Source organism: Lytechinus variegatus, chromosome 8, assembly GCF_018143015.1.
Source record: "Lytechinus variegatus isolate NC3 chromosome 8, Lvar_3.0, whole genome shotgun sequence".
Classification (NCBI taxonomy): Eukaryota; Metazoa; Echinodermata; class Echinoidea; order Temnopleuroida; family Toxopneustidae; genus Lytechinus; species Lytechinus variegatus.
This window is the reverse complement of record NC_054747.1, coordinates 17,002,696-17,026,442: the sequence shown is the minus strand read 5'-3', so window position 1 is coordinate 17,026,442 and position 23,747 is coordinate 17,002,696. Positions and strand designations below refer to the sequence as shown.

The window sequence follows — 23,747 nt, the reverse complement described above, 5'->3', positions numbered from 1 at the left end:
TTTGTGATACCTTGAAATATTTACAGATTATATGAAAGTAAACTCAATCTGAAATGATGCTTTATTTTTGGTTAGTATATGCAAATAGTTTTCTTTTTTAATTTGTGTGCAAAGTGGTTGTGATACTTCAAAATTTTCTAAACATTGTATGATACATGACTAAAATGTTGGTATTTTTGTCCAGTATTGACAAATATCTGTCTCTTTATTCACCAGCTCACAGTAGAGATCGGCGGGAAGACAGAATCTATTATGAAGAGAACTACGCTGGTAGCTAACACATCCAACATGCCTGTCGCTGCTAGGGAAGCGTCCATTTACACAGGTATGAACACACCCAGATATGTTACTATCACTGTTAGTCCATTATAAATGTTACCATAAATAGTAAATTTTATGCATTAGGGCTCAGGAAATTCAATTTTACAAACCAGTGGTAAATGAGAAGAATGCATCAGCTAAAATGATTACAAGTATATTCAATTCAGTTAAGTTCATTTATTTTTTCTTTCATTCTTTTCATATTTACTTAACAATGATAGTTCAGTTTACTCAACAAGCTTGCAGGTTGAAGCCCCCTTTTGTAAGAACATCATTTTAATTATGGTAAAATTTGTAATTAGAAAAAGAAAGAACAAATACACATATAGATGAGAATAAATAGATAATAAATATCAATACAATAAATTTTTTTTCCTAAGGTGTGACGTTGTCAGAGTATTTCCGTGATCAGGGATACAACGTCTCTATGATGGCAGACTCAACCTCCAGGTGGGCTGAAGCTCTTCGTGAAATCTCAGGTCGTCTGGCTGAAATGCCCGCTGGTAAGTTCATCTTTCAAGACTTTCAAATCATTCCCGAAACAACTGCTTCTTCTACTGTGACAACTCTCCCTTCCTCATCATCCATTCTTTCTCACTCTCTCTTTGCCTCCATCTATCTATCTATCTATTTATTTATCTATCTATCTACATCTATCTGTCTGTCTGTCTCTCTGTCTATCCATCCATCTATCTATCTCTCTATCTATCTATCTATCTATCTGTCTGTCTGTCTGTCTGTCTGTCTGTCTATCTATTTTGTCTTGTCTTGTCTTATCCCATCCCATCAATGAAAAAGCATATTAACTTCATGTATAGTATTTTCTGAAGTGTCGTAGAATGATCTTATATTCCGTGTTTTGTTGTTTCCATTCTCCATTCCACCCTCTATCTTGGAATATTCAGATTACATGTAGGTCATGTTTTGTTTGAATTATGTGATTGATCTATTTCTAAGGGATTGTTCTTTATACACCTCTCTCTCTTGCTTTCTATTTCTCTCTCTGTTTTCCTCTCTAATAATAATAATACCAACATGCTTATATAATGTAGAGTATATCACTGCCAAATGCCTCCCTATGCGCTTAATTGGATATTATTACCCTGGCTTTAGCCTCACAGCCTTTTACAGCGCGATGGCATTTCAAGGAATAAATTCCTGCCAGGTACCCATTTACCTCACCTGGGTCGAGTCCAGCACAATGTGGATGAATTCCTTGCTGAAGGAAATTACGCCATGGCTGGGATTCGATCCCACGACCCTCTGATTCAAAGTCCGAAGACTAATCCTCTGGGCCACAACGCTCTCTATATGATAATTGTTTTGCAGCAATCATCAATCAGCTAGGATTTAGGTACAAGTCTGCCCATTAACATCACTATATAACATATGCTATGACATTCGCTCTGCCAACAATTGCTATGCTGTAAATTTCACACACTCATCAAATGACTAACTTCAGCCCTGCATTTAGCACAATACTCTACCCTAACCCTGACATAGAACCCTGTTGCATCCCTAAACCTAAAGGCATGGTCACACCGCCCGAGCGTTGTTGGAGCGGTCGTGGAGCGGAGAGAAAAAAATCATCACCGCTCGCTACCGTTCACCATTTTCGATTGTTTTTTTTTTTTCGATATTTGTTTTCGATTTTTCCCCCAATTTTTGTGCAAAATTCTACCCTCTTTCCCTACCGCTCCACGACCGCTCCAACAACGCTCGGGCGGTGTGACCATGCCTTAACCCTATGTCTTAGAAGAGATAAGCCCAGAGCAGTAAGTGTTGCAGAAGCAATTGTCTAGTCACCATTTAATTTGTTGACTCCTGAGGGGTGTTTCACAAAGATTTAAGTATGACTTAGAGTCGCACTTAAACACCGAGTTGTGTACGGTATAAAAGGCCTGACCGCATTGGTCAGATCGCACACCACTGTGTATCTATCAATAAGATCGCGCGTTGCATATCATACATGCTTCGGCATTTAAGTGCGACTTGAAACACCCCCCTGATTCCTTTGGTTCCCACATGCATGGTACAGAGACCATCTTGTTCCAGTAGGCAATAGGTCAACCTCTTGACTCCTGAATTCTGTGATTCCCACTTGCATGGTACAAAGATCATCTGGTTCCAGTAGGCAATAGGTTAACCTCTTGACTCCTGAATTCTGTGATTCTCACATGCATTGTACAGAAACCATCTGGCTTCAGTAGGCAGTAGGTTAACCTGTTGACTCCGGAATTCAGTGATTCCCACATGCATGGTACAGAGGCCATCTGGTTCCTGTAGATAATAGGTTAACCTGTTGCCTCCTGATTCCTTTGGTTCCCACATACATGGTACAGAGACCATCTGGTTCCAGTAGGCAGTAGGTTAACCTGTTGACTATTGAATTCTGTGACTCCCACATGCGCTGTAGAGAGACCAAGTTGTTCCGGGAGATAATAGGTTAACCTGTGAACCACTGAATTCTGTGACTCCCACACGCAGTATACAGAGACCATCTTGTTCCAGTAGACAATAGGTTAACCTGTTGACTCCTGATTCCTTTGAATCCCACATGCATTCTACAGAGACCATCTTGTTCCAGTAGGCAGTAGGTTAACCTTTTGACTCCTGATTCCTTTGAATCCCACAGGCATTCCACAGAGACCATCTGGCTTCAGTAGGTAATAGGTTAACCTGTTGACTATTGAATTCTGTGACTCCCACATGCGCTGTAGAGAGACCAAGTTGTTCCGGGAGATAATAGGTTAACCTGTGAACCACTGAATTCTGTGACTCCCACACGCAGTATACAGAGACCATCTTGTTCCAGTAGACAATAGGTTACCCTGTTGACTCCAGATTCCTTTGATTCCCACATGCATTGTACAGAGACCATCTTGTTCCAGTAGACAATAGGTTACCCTGTTGACTCCAGATTCCTTTGATTCCCACATGCTTTGTACAGAGAACATGTGGTTCCAGTAGACAAAGAGTTCACCCCGTTGACCTTTGAATTCTGTGATTCCCTCATGCATTGTAAAGAGACCGTCTGGTTCTAGTAGGCAATACACCTGTAGGTTAACCAGTTGACAACTGAATTCTGTGATTTCCACATGCTTTATACAAAGACCATCTGGTTCCAGTAGGCAATGGGTTCACCTGGTAACTACTAAATTCTGTAATTCCCACATGCATTGTACAGAGACCATCTGATTCCTGTAGACAACAGGTTAACCTGTGACTCCCGAATTCAGTGATTGCCACATGCATTTTGCTGGGACCGTCTGGATCCATAGACACCGGGGTAAAAGTAATAGCTCAATTTGGTCTGTGCCTGTATATTCACAAGCACAAGGCTCATTGCCTACACGTTGTACTCTCTCATTCTCGCTAGTCTGCCATGCAAACCCTTCACTCGAGTGAAGTGGTCTGAATACACAACCTACAATTCCTTGTGTACTGAAGGTCCTCTCGAAACAGCAAGTTTTATCTGTGCTAGTCTTGTGTGAAGACCCACTCGTTGATAAAACTTTCAATCAGGGTCTGTGCCTGCAGACTACATTCTCGCCTTGTGTTTATTATACTAAACCTTGACATGCGTTCAATTTTCTGTTACCAGACAGTGGTTATCCAGCCTATCTAGGAGCCCGTCTAGCTTCTTTCTACGAGAGAGCCGGTAGAGTCAAATGTCTCGGGAACCCTAGCAGAGAGGGCAGCGTCAGCATCGTTGGAGCGTAAGTATTGCCATCCCTAATATTCCTTCTGCCTTCAACCAGCCACCCTTGTAAAGAAAGTCATGCCAACACCAATATGTCTGTATTGTGTAGAGCTGTTGTGGCTCAGTGGATAAGTCTCTGGACCTTGAACCAGGGTGCCCAGGGTTCAAATCCCATCACTTGGCAAGGCATTTATCTGCATTTGCTGCTCTCCACTCTCCACCCGGTAAGAAGGAATTCTTTGAAAAAGGGCTTTGGAAAACCCCCAATCATGGCAATGTTTAAGCTTATCCAATGTTGCGGATTTTATCCACTAGGTCATGGACAGTAGCCCCCAAAAGGAAAAAAAAAAGATAATTTTTGCCAGGTACCATGATTGGAATTTCTACGTTATAACCAGTGCAGTTATTTGAAAAAAAATTATCTGGTGTTATCTATTTTATTTCAAAAAAATGTTATTGACAGTATCAGTGATCTTTTCATTCTTTCTGCAGTGTGTCGCCCCCTGGTGGTGACTTCTCTGACCCTGTAACCTCCGCAACCCTCGGTATCGTCCAGGTGTTCTGGGGATTGGACAAGAAGCTTGCCCAGCGTAAACATTTCCCCTCCATCAACTGGCTCATCAGCTATTCCAAGTACATGAGGGCGCTAGACGATTTCTACGACAAGAACTATGCAGAGTTCGTACCGCTCAGGACAAAGGTCAGTATGCTTTTAATTGAAGGGAGGCGCAGTGGGAAGAGTAAACAAAAAAGATGAGGAAATGCGGAAAAGAGAATTTAGAGCCAATTCAATGTTTAGTAAATCCCCCCTTCCCCATCCTCCAAAGCCCCTGTCACTATTTTGATTAATTACTCAATGAATGTGTATGCTCTAAGTCAGTGAAGATGCGAACGATGTAAAATAATAAAATTTGATAGGTTTTGCAATTTAATACTGGTACAGTCATTTTATTAATTCTATTTATTGAATTGTGTAATGATATACATGTACATTTTTTTACTTTGTAAATATGATATTATGAGTCTTCGGACTTTTGTCATGCAACCATTCACAATAAAACCAGAATTGAATTGAATTGAAATTGTACCAGGTCAAAATAAAATCTTTAGGTATTTTTGTTCATATACATGTACAGATCCACTCTTGAAGCATAGAATAGGCTGAAATTTCAGATATGAATCTTGTTTTTAGCTTTTTGATACCTGATATAGCCAAAGTTGTAAGATAAGTGCTCAAATGACTCTACTGAAATGAGAAAGAAAAAAATCATTACCCTGAGAGGGCACTAGATTTGAAAACCAACAATTATCCTCTTTCATTTTAGGTGAGGGAGATTCTGCAAGAAGAGGAAGAATTGTCTGAAATCGTACAGCTGGTAGGAAAGAGCTCCCTCGCCGAGTCCGATAAGATCACACTCGAGATTGCCAAACTACTAAAGGATGACTTCCTTCAACAGAACGGCTACTCTCCATATGATAGGTGAGCTCTTGAAAGTACTAATATTTACAGCCACACCACTAAAACTGATCGATGGTATGCCTTTAGTAATAATGTAATAGATTTTGTTGGTCTGGAGGGCATTTCACAATGATTTAAGTTTGACATAGAGTTGCACTTAAATGCTAACGCGTACATGATATGCAACGCTCAATCTTATCGATTGATACGCAGTAGTGCGCGTCCTCTTCGCTTGATCTGACCAATGCGGTCATGCCTCTTATAATTTGGGTGGATAGGGTGATCTTTTACATATATAATCTTTCATTGATTTGATTTCATTTTTCCAAAAATGTATTTCATAAAAGATAATAATAATATGCAACATATATAGTGCAGAACACGATGTTTCTCAGCGCTGCATTCTATTACCAAGGCTTTAGCCCCAAGTGCTAGAGTATTCAAGAATTTATTTTCTTCTCCCAGATACTGTATGTTGCTCCTTATGTATTGTGTTATGTGTATTTATATGAATGTAAATTGAACCATACCTTATGTATAGACTTCACATATATCGGTATTATATTCTGTAATGAACAGACAATATATATATATATATATACAGTGCGTCCCAGAAAAAAGGAAACCGAGATTAAGCCACGATTTAACATAACTTAATCACAAATACAATAGACAAATGACCTACCAATGTAAAGCTTAGAATCTCATCTTTCATCTGATATTACTTAGATTATCCCCCATTCACGCATAAGTGAGCAAAAACAATTTGAAGAAAGGATACCAAAAACTCATTTGGCTGGGGGCATCTGAATTTCAAGAAGAAAATCACATGCCTAAAAAGTTCAATATCTGCTCTTTTATTTGATACCTTAATCACAAAAAATGGTCAAGAAGTAAAAAAGTTATGTTCCCTCGAAACAATGCTTGTATTTCCATAATTTCATTAAATAAACGTGTTTTCACCGGTTTTCCACAGAAGCTATCGCATGGTTAACAAAAGACTTAATGCATGGCTGATCGTCAACAAAACGGAGTGTCAAGCGAGTTTGAACGCTAGCCTGTAGAAACTCTTAATTTTATGAAATTATTGAAATTCAAGCCTTATTTCAAATAACCAGAACTTTGTTATTTCTTGACCATTTTCTGTAATTGAGGTATCAAATTAAAGAGCAGATATTGAACTTTTTAAAAATGTGGTTTTCCTTTTGAAACCCAGATATACCCCGCCAAATGACTTTTTGGTATCCCCTCTTCAAATTGTTTTTGCTCACTCATGCGTGAATGAGGAATAATCTAAGTAATAGCAGATGAAAGAGGAGATTCTAAGCTTTACAATGGTAGGTCATTTGTCTATTGTTTTTGTGATTAACACTTACGATAAATCATCGCTTAATCTCAGTTTAGTTTTTTCTGGGATGCACTGTATATGTTATTTTTTACCGAATGATCAATAAAGACTTGTATAAAACAACAAAAGTGTGGACCCAGAGTTTTTGGTGATAGCAATCATTTCCATCTCTTTCCATCAGGTACTGTCTATTCTATGAGACAGTTGGTATACTTAGAGTTCTATAATGTCTTGAAGTTCTAACTGAATAAAAGATATTTTAGGTTATTTCATGCAAGATACTACAGTATACATGTCAATCTTTATTTGTATGAATCCTTTTGTATTGCATTGTATACCATTACCCGTACTGTTTTTTTTTCAATGATCTTTCAGCTATAAAGACTTCTTTTGAAAAAAATGTATTCAGAATTCTTGGATAATTATAGCAAACATTTTAATCTCTCTCTATGCCATCAGGTACTGTCCATTCTACAAGACTGTTGGTATGCTCAGCAACATCGTAGCGTTCTATGACATGGCCAGGCACGCGGTGGAGAGCACGGCACAAAGCGAGAACAAGATCACGTACGCTCTCATCAGGGAGAATATGGGTGACATCATGTACAAGCTTTCATCAATGAAATTCAAGGTAAGATAAGGATCATAATTATAATATTCAGGTCTTGAGTAACACATATTGTCAACCATTTAACATCTGCAGGTGCTTCCAAGGACGTGGGATATCAAAAGACTTGCGAGTGGCTTTCACCACGTTGCAGGCCATTAGATCGCTAATCTGGGCTCAGCGAACCCCCAAACCCTAACAACAATGAGTGTGGGGTACCTTGCCATCATTTCCCCTTTGTTTTCGTTGTGAGCCGAGCCTAGCCAGTGCATGTGAGCTTTGTCGAATGTGCATGCGACGTACCATTGAACTCAGTACTGATAAGAGTGTGTGTAGAGATTTAGCTAGCTATACACAACCTGAAGAACACGTCGAGTCAGCTTTTTTTAAGAGTGGTGTGCCTTTGTTTACTGATTTTAGCCATTTGAGGTCTACTGTTTTGCAGGACTCGACATTAGCAGCGGCCTGGGGCAACCAAAAAGAGAGTCTGGCCACCAACTACTGTAAAAGCCCACACTTGGTGGCCCAGTTGGGCTACCAAAGTTTTGATAAATTGTAATGTTTTCTATTGTTTTAGGGCCACCATATATATGAAATTGATGATTTTTGGTGGACTGATCGGGCCACTGAGAAAGAAAAGTTAGTGTCAAGCCTTGTGTTATGGAAGCTGAGGACTTTTTATATGTCATTTGCAGATTTGTCCCTAGCAGATATGTTTCCTTTCTGTTGGTTCATGTAAGTGCAACTTGTACTCAACTGCAGGCTGCAAATTTCGGTCGCAGCTCAAAATTGATCTCCATAGTCCAACGAACACATAAGATGTACGAAGTTTCCGTACGAGTAAACAGCGATGCCAGTTTTCAGGCAAAAGCCTGAATTCAGGCTCTGGCCTTTTATTTTCAGGCCATAGTTTTAGCATTTTTGTGTACAAAATATTGTATACTCGGTGATTTTCAGACCCTCTGATCAATTCCAACCAGCATCCCTAGTACGAGTAAATAGGGCTTACGGAAATCACATATTCTCTATGATCCAGGGCTTGAGGGCCTCTTTCATACCCTGACGTAGGCCATGCTGAAATTATGGAAAGCCAAAAAATGTCAGAATTTTTGTTCACACTGTATGAATCTTATGTCGTTTGTGCTCTTTCCTCATTCCACAGTGAAAATACTGATTCATTTTAATTATTCCCAGACAGTTACGAATGATTTGAATAACAAATAAGCTGATAAATCAAACCTGTACTGTTAGAAATTTGTGACACAATTGGCTATCCTTAGTTAACCAAACTATAATACAAGAGTTTATATTAAACCCGAGTTCAGAATACGGGCCATAGATGCCATCTTAGTGAAAGAACTCTCTGGTGACGCTACAATGCTAATCATCCTTTTCATCTGTCTTATATCCAGGACCCTGTCAAGGACGGCGAAGCCAAAATCAAGCAAGACTTTGCAGAGTTATTAGATGAAATGCAACAAGGGTTCAGGAACCTAGAAGAGTTTTAATCCTCATAGCCAATATATATATCCATAGTTATAATCCTATATAATCAATGTCCAGTCCCATGCATAGCATTTGATGTCGGTGGTGGAATGTCTCGAGTACACACATGTTTTTTTTATCTGTCTTATATTTTGGATGGAACTCTGTTTCATATCGTGCAATGGGCCCTTTTGGGAAAACCAAGGCCATTTTTCAGAGAAATAGAAACTAGATTATGAATTGAGCAGTATTTTGTAATTTTTGTGTTGTGTTTATTCTAGAAATAATATGATGCAAAGCGACTTTGTGCTTTCTATTTCAGATCGGCCAAAGATTTTTCAGTGTCAAATTAATGATTTTCATCATTTCAACAACAAAGATGTGTAATGCTCATCAGCATAAGTCTATTTTCAAACTGCTGATGTTGTAGTCAACTAATGACAATCTAGAATTCATGCTTTTCTTGTTAATCCCTTTGAAATCTCTTTAGTTTAAAGAGCGAGAAAAAAAACAGATTACTCTGAAAATTTGAGAGGGAGTTTGTGACCTCAGCAATTATATGATATTCATGTGGATGGACTTACAGTGCATCCCAGAAAAAAAATGAAGCCATAAATTCCTTGACTATTTTTTCCAACATTGCACAGTAAAAGAATTGAAATAATTAATTTGATAAGTGATTCATTCCTTTTTGTTGATAAATTGGCAACATTAGGAAACAGGTATATATTTTAATTATCTTATTGTGTGGTTTCATGTCAAATAAGTGAAATCACTTTTGCGGAATAAGTGTCAAATCTAATGAATAGGATTTGAATATCAGAAACAAGGAGTCCTTTTTTTGTCTGGGATACACTGTATTGTTAAGAACTGAACAAGAGTGAGTCTAAACAAAAGATAAACCAATTACATAAATTTGTAATGGAAAAATAATCAGTTTGAAGAAACTGATATGTTTTTATCTGATCGCATGATTCTATCTAGTCTTGCTATTTGCTTTATGACTCTAAAAGATTTTGTTTAAATCACTCCTTCGACTGAAATGTATCTTACTCTTTTGCTATAGTTGCACTTGCGAAACCGACTCCAGACCGACAAAAATTATGTTATTATCAATGGCCGACCATCAATCAGTTTGGAGTCTGTTTTGTAGACGTTCCTGTAGCGTTATATATTATGTAATGCATACAAACTGTAGTTTGGTATTTGACATCTTTATTATGTGAAACGTTATTTTCTGTACTTGTTTTTCGTTTTTTCCATTTCATGTTGTGTTCAGACATTCCAGAATAAGGATGAATGATTGAAATCAGTACTGTATATTGTAAGAAAAAAAAATGACTTGTTGGAATGCTACCCAGGGAGTGGAAAAAGTGCATCCATCGTGCTTTGGGCAAGCCAGGATGCCAGTCCCGGGGTAATAATAAAGCTCTTAGCGATGATGGTTGTTCCAAAAAAGCGCATAGAAGTAAAAGGGTAATATTATAATTGTTGATAGGGATTGATCTGTGTGTGGTATAACCACACCGTGTAGTACCAAGTTTTAGATGTTTATAATTACATTTACATTTTATACATGTATGTAATGTAAATGTAACGTACATCTCTACAATGTATGTACATGTAGTGTACATGTACACAAATTACATATATAGGTTAGATTAGATGTAGAAGTGGTCATCAAATGTCCTTTTACAATGATAATGTTCTTTTGATCACCACGGTTACCGTGATTAATTGAGGTGTATGGCACAGAAACCATATGAATCTGCTAGTTGAATTGTCCCATGACAACCATGGGTTGCAGACATGAAAGGAACAGTTTATTCCTGGTATTTTCCAGCACTGTCTTAAAAGGTTCCCATCACCAAGAATTTCAATACAGCTCATTTAAAAATGAAGAGATGAGCTCCGCAATTTGAAACCTCAGTGAATGATATTCTTCATTATTATACTTGGTGGTGTAATTAGCAGTTATCACTCATTTCATCAGAATTTGATTAATAGCGCTCTACAATAATGCAGTATAGCTTGTTATCCCCTCTTCCTTTTCAACATGTGTAACACATTCCAATGGGACATTAGAAAGGCTCGTTTTCTCCCTGATATTGGTTGTTGGTCAGACCTTTAAAAAAAAAGACAAAGAAATAGATATTTCTATTCCTTCAGGAGCTGTCATTCTGCCCACCTGTGTCTCGTAACATAAATGTTCGCAATTGATCGTAAACGTCGTTTTTCCGATGAATCGTATATTCTAGTCAATGCAATCAGTCGTCAAACAATGTTCGAAGATCATTGCTAAGCTTCTTGTTATGGGGTCCTTGACACTTCAGCTAGCATATGCCAATGGACTGTGCTTGTGGCCAGCCGTTTTGTCGTATGAATCCCATCTTGCGATATCAAGCAATCGATTCTTGATATATTCTTTATATTTCATCTTGCTAACATTGCAAATATGATAGATTAAATAGATTAAATTCTTTATATGAAGTATCATTTGTGTAATTAACAGAAGGCAAATTCCGTGTATCAGGGCCCCGTCTTACAAAGAGTTACGATTGATCCAATCAATCTTAACTCTATGGAAATCCATCAGTGCCATAATTTTTTCTACAGGAAATTTCTGAAATGTCCTCTGTAAACAAAGGAGAACACACCAAATTGTCAAGAAATCAATGAATTTATGGATATACATTCAGATCTAGAATATTTTTTTGAACACACATGCTTTTTATAAGTTGACTTTACTGGCTTTCCATATTTGTGATTGATCAGATCAATTGCAACTCTTTGTAAGACTGGCCTCAGGAGATGGGATGAAGGAAACGTAAGTCAGCGTATGCTAGCTAAAACGTTCAGTCACTGATAGCCTCTTTGAATAATCACAAATGAACAATCCCTTCCCCATACACAGAGCTGCCAAGTAGTACTGATTTTCAGTATTTAGTACTGAAAAATGAGAAGAATACTGATAGTTTCATGTAAAATACTGATTTCTTAAGTTTCAGCTTTACATGTGGTCCTATGGTATTCTTTGAAAATACTGATTTCCTCACCGTAATACTGAATTTCAGCTTTAAAAATACTGAAATGTTGTTTTTCTGGTTGGCAGCTCTGCATACACCATCCACCCTTGTTATTCTGTATTAAAACAGTTGTACATCTAGTAGCGTTTACTGTAGATAGAAGGCAACTCCTGTTTATCAAAATCATATGCAACTATTGGACTATTGACTTATGTCACGTTTTAGATGAAAATTGTATTTTTCTCAATTTATTTCTTAAATATGCATGTATACATACACAACAAAATAGGTACTGATTGTAAACTATTGACCCTAGTACATTGGTGCTCATATCTTGTAAAGTGTAGTGATTGTTTTAGATGTTTAAATTCATTATTTAAAAAATATTTGAACAAAGGCCGAGTTATGTTTGTCGAGGAGGGTAAAAAAAATATATAGCAATACTGAATGTTGGTTGTGCTGTATGTATGGAACCTAAGTGGATATTTATGGATATTTCCATTTTTTTTATAGATTTTTGATTCTTCTAAAGGCTGTAACTGATTTAATTTTCACCTGGTGGTTGTTTCATAAAGCTACTTGTTAAGTTACGCAAGACTCTACACCTGGAACATGTTGTTTAATGCCTAGTCAACTACATAGGGGTATAGCATATAGCACAAGACACTGTTCTCACTACCGTCCTAAAACTAGTTTAGTGGAAACCAGTTTAACGTGTAATGAGAACGATCGAAGCGGTCTAGGAAGCGATCTTCCAAACCGGTTCAGAAAACCTCCTCACGATGTAGTTTTTAAGATCGCTTTGCCTCGTTAAATTGGTTATAGCGTGAGGACACAAACGTTCTTCGGGAAGCGATCATCTCACCGGTGTGTGGAGAATGCCTACGCTGCAGATTCAAATTCCATGTGAAACTAATAGCGTACCCATAGCAACAAGATCGCTTTCCGTGACACGGTCATGAAGTGGTTTTGAAAACCACTTTCGGGTGATCAAATGAAAACACTAGCAGAGCGATCTTCAAAACTGTTTTCCTGAACCGGCTTCCGGTAAATTAGTTTCTTCGGTTTGTAGTGAGAACAGTGTTCAAGAAAAAGGTCACAAGTCGTGCATAAGGTCATTCATAACTTACAAACAGCTTTATGAAACGCCCACCTGGGGGGTGTTTCACAAAGATTTAAGTATGACTTAGAGTCGCACTTAAATGCCGAGTTGCGTACAGTATGAAAGGCTTGACCGCATTGGTCAGATCGTGCCATGAGGACGCACACTACTGCGTATCTATCAATAAGATCGCGCGTTGCATATCGTGTACGCGTCGGCATTTAAGTGCGACTTAAGTCATACTTAAATCTTTGTGAAACACCCCCCTGATGTGACTTCTTACTCCTATGCTGTTTCCTAATATTCACAATCCATTGCAATAACATTATCTAGAATCTGTCTTTTTTTTTTTATTTGACAACACAAACTTAAATCGTACATGTAGTTCCATCAGTGTCAATGAGATGAAGTCACAGTTTTACATTGGCACAGGAACATGCTAAAAATATATGATTATCTGACCCTCAGACGAACATTGCAATGAAAATTTAAAGCTAGGATTAGATCTTGAAATCCCTGAAAATGTCTGTTCCCATCCACAATAAGGTTACACTTACAGTGTCGAATCCATGGGCCCATGCAATACACACTCCAGTATTTGACTTCCCTACATTGTACATCAAAGTAATTGATTATACAATACGTGTAGCTAATTAGAAATTTATCACGCACACTGACATTACATTGTGTAATTAGCCTCTCTTGTGTAATGACACATGCGTCTTAATGAGTCGACACTTGAGAGAGTGCAATCAGCCTAAATTGCATTTGCATATGCGACGACACTCAAATAATTTGGCTATTACAAAGAGAATGTCATATAAAGAGATATAGGCTCATTCATAATAAAGAGACATGCCAGTAGTTTCAGTAAACACTGATTTCATGAGAAAGTCTGTAAAACCAGGCTTAATTGTCAGTATATCATCGAGGATCTAGATCTGGTACAGTCACATAAACTGAACTTTGTGAAATCTACGCTGAAAAATATTCACACTGAAGATCACCAACACAGCGCTCGTGGGACAGTGTATTATTATTGCTTTGAATGCCATGCCCGACGCTTGACCCGAATCCTGTGCTTATTTGCTAATTTCTCAGCAATTACACAATTTCTTCCAGAATCCTTTGGCACATACGTTTTATTCATGCAAACAGACACTTTGATGGTCATTTCATTGTATTCTGTAGGAACTCATTTTGATATCGTTACCACAAATGGCATTTACCTTTAATGAATGAGCCTATATCTCCTTACAATCTTTTACAATACTATAGTACTGTTATATTTTCTGCTGTGCGAACCCTTCACTTGAGTTTAAGGGTCTGAATGTGCAGCCTACTCGTGTCTTGTGTACTGAAAGCGTGTGAATTGAGACAGCAAGTTTTGTATGTGCTAGTTTTTGCGTGGAGACACACCTGTTGATCAAAGTTGCAATCAGGGTCTGCGCCTGCAGACTACTGTTATATTGCTGCAATTGCAGATCTAGGGGCTCGTTTCATAAAGAGTTACAACTGTTGTAACTTGCCATTATGGCAACTACCATGGAAACCTTGATTGTGATTGGCTGCTGAGGCCATGTTACCATGGTAGTTGCCATAATAGCAAAGTTACAATCACTGGCATAAAATCCAAGCTGTGAACCTAATGTTCGGTGGGGGGGGTGAACTATTGTTTCATCCCCCCCCCCACGTGAATAGTATGATATTGATTAATGCCCTTGGTTACAATAATTGTAACTCTTAATGACATGGGGCCAGTGAATAATTAGATGAAACGTACTGTACAAAGACCAAGGCTCCCAGACACTCAATTGCCCATTATGATGATTATGCAAATCATATGCAAATCTCCTCGCTGATATGGCTTCATTATATCTCGGCTAATTGGATGGGGTTGTGTCAATAAAGCCTTCTAGTTGTGTTTTGTTTATACCTGTTGACTGCTAAATTAAGTGTAAGTCATTCAAAGCCTTTTACATGGATCATATATGGGGCCCCATTTCATAAAAGATGTTACAATAACAAATTGACAATAACCAGTTTAAAGCTACTGAAATCCTTTGATTTGATTGGTTGATTGTGAACTTGTTATATAATAGTGGCATTTGTCGCTATTACTAATCTTTATGAAATGTGACTCTGGTACCAGTACACAACAGTTTAAATCAATCATAAAATGAAGAGCTCACTTGCAAAAGGGGTTAGGTCCATTTTTCATAAATTTTATTGTTTTGTGTCTCTAAACCTCTAAATTTTTAATCACTCTGATGATACCAAAGAAGAATTGAAATCCAAATGAAAACGTGAATGAAAGTGGCAAAGAAAAATCATTTTTTTAATCAAAAGAGATTGGATTCATTTCAGTTTACTTGCAAAAGGGGTTAGGTCCACTATGATATTTTTTTAATATATATAGAAAAAAATGAAGAACAGATTTCTCTTATACCCAATTTTATGTTCACATGATAGGGTAGTACATCATGACAATTTAGTTTCTCATAAGAATATTGCAATAAGTGAGAATAAAAAACATGTTTTTTCTCGGAATGGTCCTAAGTGGACCTAACCCCTTTTGCAACTAAACTCTTCAAATATTACCCATGGAGGGAGTAATTTAATGTCTACAAAATGTTCAACCAAAATATCAAGATGCAAAGCTCCTTACATAACAAATATTTTTTAACTTTTGTTTTGAATTATTTTTCTCAAAATACATGTATTACATTATGAATGATAAGTAATTTTAAAATACTCTTCTTTTGCTTCCCGTTTTGTAATTGATGAATGTTGCAATTATTTATATTCTTTGAAAGTGTTATTTGATATTAGTGACATTTTTGGTTTGTCATGTACGAGCTTGAAACGTGATCCTTAGTTTAATGTTGTATGAAAACATCTTTTCTTCTTGAGAACATCTTCCTTTCTATGTGTTATAATTATATTCAATGTTTTATTATATCTTGTAATATCCCTTGGGTATCAACGTGATGAATCTTGTCAGCATTTTGAGATGGAAAATTGTAGGGAAATGGAATATATAATAGAAGATGTATATAAATAAATAAATAGTGAAACATGTAACAACAAATGTGTTTTGGTTTGTATTGTGATGTATTGTTTGTTGAAATCTGCTCATCTCCAAATGCAGTTGTTTGGGGTGATGCTTGGGTTTAAATGCTCACTTGGTCCACATGCAGTTGGTCTGCTTTCCAGATCCAGTATTACATGTGGTAAACTGCCAATTCATCTATTGCCAACTCGTCCACTCATCACATGGTCTACCTTCATTTAGTCTAATGCCATTCTGTCCATCCACATTCGTCTAACAGCCATTTAGTCCAATAACCGTTTTGTCCAATAATCACTTTGTGTAATCACCAGTTCGCCTCATTGGTCTAATCACCCATTTTTCTTTTTGGTTTGTCCAATTAACACTTAGTCTAATTAGACTAAATGGTATATGGACCAGATAAAATGGATATTGGACCAAATGTTAATTGATGAAATGGCAATAAGACAATGTGGACAGTGGACAAACTGATGTTAGACCAAATGACAGCTACATGTATCAGAATAGTTAGTAATTGGATGAATTGGTATTTAGACTAATTGGAAATAAATCGTACATGTATACCACATTGACTAAACCAATTTAGTATTAAATCAAGTCTTATTGAAGTTTGGTCTATTATATTCAGTTTATTCTCATGCCCACGTGTCTAGTAATTGTTTTGCATATTGTCAAATGAAAACTTGACTCACAAGATGGATAAGAGAGGGGAATAATGAGTGAAACAGTAAAAGAAAAGCAAAATCTGCAAATTAAGAAGTATTCAGGTTTTATTTAACAAATAGTTGTTACAACAAATTACAACAAAATGTTAGTAAGGCGAATACAAGCAGCTACATGTACATGTATACTGTATACATATCCATTCAGTTTCCACAACGAAACACCCAATTATAAGAAAAACTGTTTGAGGAATCATTATGACGTCAAACTCAACTACCTTTCTGGAAAGATAATCTATAAAAGTACTGTCGGTGACAAAGAATTTAAGAGAATAGACAAATTGTGATGGGAAGTATAAACACTTTAGCACGAAACTTTAAAACAAGAAAATTCTTCATATTGTGGGCAATCACTGTAACATATACATGTAATGTTAAAATTGAACAACATATATGAAAGATACGCAACAAACACTGGTGATATACAGGAAGACATGCACACTAGTCATTTTAAACCAGTGTTGAAGTTTTGGTGTTATATTAAACATCATGAGGTGTTATCCTAATACAACACCTTTGGTTGTTACTTTAACACCCTGGTGTTACAATGTGCATATGTTCAATCTCTAGGGTGCAATGTTAATATCTCAAGTTAATAAGGTCTTCTGAGACTGTAATTGGATTCAAGTGTAACACCTCACACTGCAAATGCACCGGTGTTAATTTAACACCAGCTCGGTGTCTTTATCGGAAAACACCAGACAGAGGTGTCGAAACAGCACCACTTCGGCATTAGGGTAACACCAGATAGGCATTTAAACAACTCTAATCAGTGTTAAACCAATATCGGTTTGATTTTGAAACTGGTGTTTCTTTTAACATTTCCCTGCCTTGTGTTTTCTGATATCGGTGAAATTTTACTAGTGTAGAGTCCGGTGTAGAGTCCATTATGAAAGGGTAAAGGAGTGATTTTTTTAAATGAAATAGCAAAACTTAGGGACAAGAGAATAAAACTGAAAAAAACTCTGATAAAATGTCATAAAACACACTTAAAGATGAGTCCAATTCCAACGACTTCATTACAAAATCTGTTGGTTTTCTTAAAGTTAAGTGATATTGCTATCCATTTTAAGGCAAAATATTTGTATACTTCATGATCATCAAATAACCACGTCTCGAGAAAAGCACATTTTGCCTTGCGTCAGATATTCCGGTATTTCTTGAAAAGGAACAGACGTTCAAGAAAAAACTACATAAATAACGTTACTCGGGCTTACAAGTTTTAGACTAAAAGCAAAAAAATTATTATCACGAGGTCAAAACATACATGTAATAAAAAAAATGAGCAAAAGACGCATACAGTCAATCAAAATATTGAAGTAAAAATGAGTTTATCACACACGAAATCCAAGAATACGCGGTAAAATGAAAAGAAATCCTAAAATGCTTTTTGTAAAAATGATTTGGCGATATGAGTGCAAATCATGCTACATGATTTCTCTCATAATTTCATTGTAAAAATTACAATATTCTCTCCTTTTTAAAAAAGTTTACATCAAAACTTCATGCCAACATGGGAAGATAACATCTGAGAAGTCATTTAGGAAAGACACAAAATTGATCGTTCAAAAATATTCACAGAACATTAAATATCATTACAAAAATGAGATTTTGTGTGAATTACGTATCCATTCGTATGTACAATATGACTCTGTAGATATACATTCAGTCTGCTTGATCTGTATGATATCAGATCTATGTGAATCTGTAGAGAGATAGAGAGAGAGAAGAGAAAGTTATAAGGGATCGCTAGAGGGGAAGGGGGTACACAAATCACGAAATAGGGACCCAATATGTTTGAGAACATTTAAAAAAAAGATAACCAAGGTCCGATCTCCAGACAGATTTTACATAGAAAGAAAGAAAGAAAAAAAAAGGAAGGAAGAAAGGAAGAAAGGAAGGAAGGAAGGAAGAAAGGAAGGAAGAAAGGGAGGGAGGGGGTGGGGGAGGAAGGAAGAACGAAAGAAAGATGAAAGGAATAAAAAAGAAAAAAAAGGCATAAATTCAATAATATACTCGTCGTTTTTACCCCCACTCCCCCCCCAAAAAATAATAATAATAATCTTCCTATTAATTTAACAAACAATCAGTGCCGCTCTAATGACGTAATTAGTTTAATTTTGTTTTTAAGGTGTAGAGTTTACTATTGACGGTGTAGAGTTTATTATTGACATTCTTGGTAACTTTATATGTTTTTATAACGCAATGACGTTTTAAATAACTAATAAAAATGTTTGTACGGCATATCAGAATGTTTTCTTAATACATACAAGATACATTTTGGCATGTTTTATTTTTAGTCTAGCTAATATTATTATGATGGTTTTGAGTGCGAACCATAATATTGTCCCTTTGATATAAACCTCCTCTTTTGTCTGCTTATATATATACACAATCGTGCGGTGAATGTATGTGTCGACCGAAAAAACTCACAAGTAGATAAATATATAAATTCTAACTAATAAATAGTTTGGGGGTTTGACAATTCTTTGGGTGGGAGTCTCTAATTCTGACACATTTTCTCCAATAATTACAATGGTTATTTCAACCAATCCTTCTTAAAAGTGAGGTTGTGGATCGCTTTTAAGGGCCGCTTAAATAAAAATTAATGTTAACTTTTTACCTTGTGCAGAAGTTAGAATGAATGAAAGAACTAGAGTAAAGTACATCCTCCTTTTTTGTCTTTGTAGTTGTTGACTTGACCCGGATGGAGTTCCCGTGTCAAAAGAAAATCATTTCCTACTTCCTGTTCGCAGTATTGAACGAGGCTGTAAAAGAAAATACAAGAACATATAAAGATTACCATCGTGGTCATAATAGGCCTATCGCTATGTGCTATTATTATCATTATTATATTATTCTGTGTGATAGTCATGATCGGTTTATTTCAAATTCGTCTAATGCCAATTCGTCCAATTGCCAACTCGTCTACTATCATTTGGTCTACCATCAGTTCGTCCACTCGCCACATGGTCTACGTTCATTTAGTCTAATGCCATTCCGTCTAATACCTAGTTGGTCCAATGGCCAAGTAGTCTATATAATTTGGTCTAACTAAACTAAAGTGTTAATTGTGCAAAATGAATGAAAAGGAAATGGTAGTTAGACCAACTGGTAACTAGACGAAGTGGTAATAGGCGAACTGGCGATTAGACGAAGTGATGATTGGACAAAATGGTTATTGGACCAAATGGTTGCCAGACGGAATGTTGATGGACGGAATGGCATTAGACTAAATGAAGGTAGACCATGTGGTGAGTGGACGAATTGGCAAAAAGACAACGAAAGAAAGAGAGATCTTAGGGTTCAAATATACATATAAATACACTGTTTTTTTAGGGGTGGCCTGCCCTATGTAGGCCTACATGAAGAACACGGACAAAAACAATTTCACAAAAAAATAATGGTGCAGATAATGACTAACTAACTAACTAAATAAATAAGCAAATAAATGAATAAATATATTTTCAAAAATGAATGAATTGACGGACAAACGAACAAATAAACAAATAAATAAACAAATGAATGAATATACAGATAGATAAATAAATAAATGGATAGATAGACATACAGATAGATGCCGAGATAGATAAATGGATAGATAGATAGATAGATAGATAAATGAATGGATGAATAGATAAATACTTAGATAAATGAATTAATAGATAAATAAAAACATAAATAGATAAATAAATAAATTTTCCATGATGTGAAGAGAAGCCCCAGCTTTCTTTCACAGGCCCACAAAAAGGGCCTAATAAAGCGAATATATGCCCTAGATATCCCTGGTACCTGTACTATGCATACACTTATTTTTATTGTTTTTTGTAGCTTTCGACAGTCAAGTAGCTGGTACTATTATATTTTATTAAGAGCTTCTCTGATAAGTTCAAATTTGCATATTTATCACAGGTGTACAATGCCGTAGACCTATTTCCGTCTGGAGATAATTATTCATTTCGTCAGATAAAGATGCATAGCCCATGGCATGGCTTGTATCGATCAATATTATACTTTTAATTAAATAATATTTGTCTGGTTAAAACCAATGTTTGGAATAGCTCTAGGCTGTTCCAATATCAATGTTTGAAGAAAAAAAAAACCCGACGAGTTTGCCGTAGTATAATGTGTACACAGATGCAGGCATATACATGTACGTAGATCTATATGCCCTAATTGCCACATAAGTGCCACCCATACATGAAGGTTCAGATAACAATCTTGTTAAATTCTACACCCCTCAGAAAAAAATGATCAACTTGATCAGATGACAAAATATTAGATCCAAGATCGTGTCAACTGTCATGGAATAAACCACACAACCATATTCGATATCTGGCTTGGAATTACTATACAATACATATTCAGGTCTGTTCTTCACTGCTCCTCCATAATAATCAGTGGACTTGTATTCCAAATCAATTATTGTGATTGTGGGCGTCATTAGGAAGGCAAGGTACATATTGTAATAGAAGACACTTAAAAGGAACAAATTATAGATAGATAGATACACTCTAAAACATGAAGTGCTAATTCAGCTCTTAAAGAGCGTGTATAGTGACTGCACTTCGGAGTGCTGATTTGTCTAGTTCAAATTTGAACGAGACATCAGCACTCCGAAGTGCAGTCACTATACACGCTCTTTAAGAGCTGAATTAGCACTTCATTTTTTAGAGTGTAGATGGATAGATAGACAGATAGATAGATAGACAGAAAGACATGCAGATAGAGAGACAGACAGACAGATAGATAGATGGATGGATAGATGGATGGATGGATAGACATATAGATAGATAGATAGATAGATAGATAGATAGAAAGAAACAAGATAGATAGACAGATAGAAAGATCGATAAATAGATAGATAGCTAAATAGATAGAATAAATGACAGATCGATATATAGTTGGTATTTATTATGATAAAATTAAATTCGCAGATCTCTAAAATTACAATATACAAACAGTAAAAAAAAGACATACCGGTATCAATGTATATATAGGGAAGGCGATACACATGCAGAGAAATATGCAAAGGAAGAATGTTGGAAATATAAATAGGAAAATATATAGCAGTACAGCATATATAGAATTTTAACATAATGAACATCTTTGTCATAGATATTTAGCAATAATAAGAATAACAATCCGTGTAATTTCTCACTTTGTAAAGAGTGGACTGTATGAAATGATACTATTTTTTAAAGAAAGAAAGAATTCCTGTCACTCAATTATAGGCCTATACTTACTCAGCTGTGCACTGCGATACTTTGACCCTCTCTATATTGAGTTCCCTCTGAAGTTGATCAATGTTCTTGTGCAGAGCCATTTGTGTTGAGGAAGATGCCATCTCGAATTATACCAAAGAACTAGATGGTTGAAAAATATATATCCAATATAAACTGTTTTACTCCAAGTTATAACATATACATGTACGTTGGTCAGGATATAATTCCCAGAAGGCTGGTCGGCTTTTGCTATATTGTATATTCCTCGAATGCCGGTTGCGCTGCGTGACTGACGAGGAGCTCATGCAATCTTTGATATTTCCTTATTGTGGTTGATCCGACTCGAATGTTTCAGCACGGATTTTGGTCTTCCCTTTTCCTGGTCTAATTCCAATCTGCGCTTACCAACACCGTTGCGTGCTATATGGATACTGCGTACAGTGTATCTTTGCAGTGGTGGCGCCGCTGGTATTACAATCCCATGCAACAGATTGAAAAAGGAAAGAGATACGAAATGGGTTTACAGAGCACAGTTTCACCCCGCCCTTTGTTCGAAAGCACAGCAAAGCAGTGTTATATGCAGGGACTCGGGTTATAATCTTCCCTGCTTGTGATCAAAGTACACAATAAATAATTGGCGTCTACATTGAGGTCCAAAAATATGTGGACTTTGCTCGGCGTGTGTATTCCGACGAGCGGTTCACTCTTGCATGACGAGGCTCTCTCTCTATCTCCTTCAGTTATTATATCTCTGTGTTCTATCCCGACATGATCCCCCCAACGCCCAAACGCGACCATTGACTGAGTCACGCTCGGCGTATTCGAGGAACAATACCCATCCCCCCCCCCCTATTCAGGGGCATGTTTAGAAGTTTTCCCATGGGAGGGGGTGAACATAAGAGGGGTCCTCTAAAGGCGTGAAGTGGTCATTTCGCCCTTTTATTCATCGGGACACGGTTTTCTTTTGTCATTTATAATTGGGTATGCCCTATCAATCCCTCGCGATGTGTTTTCTTGAGCATGATCGATTTTCCCCAACACAGTTTTGGACAAAACAACTGCCATTAATCAAAAGAGTAAATTAAACAATTTATTTTTTTATCGAAATCAGATGAGAATTGGTGACTAAATGCTTCTTCCGCACGTCTTCTACTTCTCCTTATCCTGGTTCTTCTTCACAAGGAGTGTTTATTAATTAATTAATTTATTTTATTTCCAGGCAAAAGACAACAAGAATATGTACAAGGGGGAGAAATTACCACCGACTAGTGACTGAGGATGACTGAAAGAAAAACTTTTTTTGCATTTAACATCTCCAGGAAGTTGTCTATAATGAGCCAACCATTTTGACGGGTCTTAAAAACTATAGAGCAAAATCTTACTTTTCAAACTAAAATCTAATATTGTGGTATTTGATATAACACCAAGAATACATAATAATTTCCTAATGAGCCCAACTAATTGAGCGGCTAGATATGTCGTATCGCATAAAATTTATTAAAAATTGCGAGTGAGCGAAATGAGCAAGCGAGCAAAAATGTCGACATTTATATTACGAAAATCTAATTTTGTATAATAGATTCAGGGACATTTCATACAGAATATATAAAGAAAATAATACCATATTTCACCCTTTTCTCTTTCCTTTCCTCTATTTTTCTTGGCTGTGAAACATT

The 23,747-nt window shown here is 36.6% G+C and overlaps 1 protein-coding gene and 1 long non-coding RNA gene across 2 annotated transcripts in view; one reads left to right on the top strand and one right to left on the bottom strand.

The window, feature by feature from the left end:
• The window catches only part of LOC121420065 (V-type proton ATPase catalytic subunit A-like), a 31,585-nt gene extending 21,342 nt beyond the window's left edge, over positions 1-10,243 (top strand). The window contains exons 8-14 of the mRNA XM_041614593.1: positions 217-325; positions 702-824; positions 3,926-4,040; positions 4,517-4,724; positions 5,350-5,504; positions 7,291-7,462; positions 8,851-10,243. Of these exons, the coding sequence (XP_041470527.1) occupies positions 217-325; positions 702-824; positions 3,926-4,040; positions 4,517-4,724; positions 5,350-5,504; positions 7,291-7,462; positions 8,851-8,946 (978 nt within the window). The 3' untranslated portion in view covers positions 8,947-10,243. The remainder of the gene's footprint in view (positions 1-216; positions 326-701; positions 825-3,925; positions 4,041-4,516; positions 4,725-5,349; positions 5,505-7,290; positions 7,463-8,850) is intronic.
• Positions 10,244-16,876: 6,633 nt separating this feature from the next.
• On the bottom strand, positions 16,877-22,764 carry LOC121420064. The gene is made up of 3 exons (XR_005970691.1): positions 22,093-22,764; positions 19,470-19,614; positions 16,877-18,551 (listed from the first exon to the last, which is right to left on the bottom strand). It is a non-coding gene; the product is annotated as an uncharacterized LOC121420064 (long non-coding RNA).
• Positions 22,765-23,747: the final 983 nt, after the last annotated feature.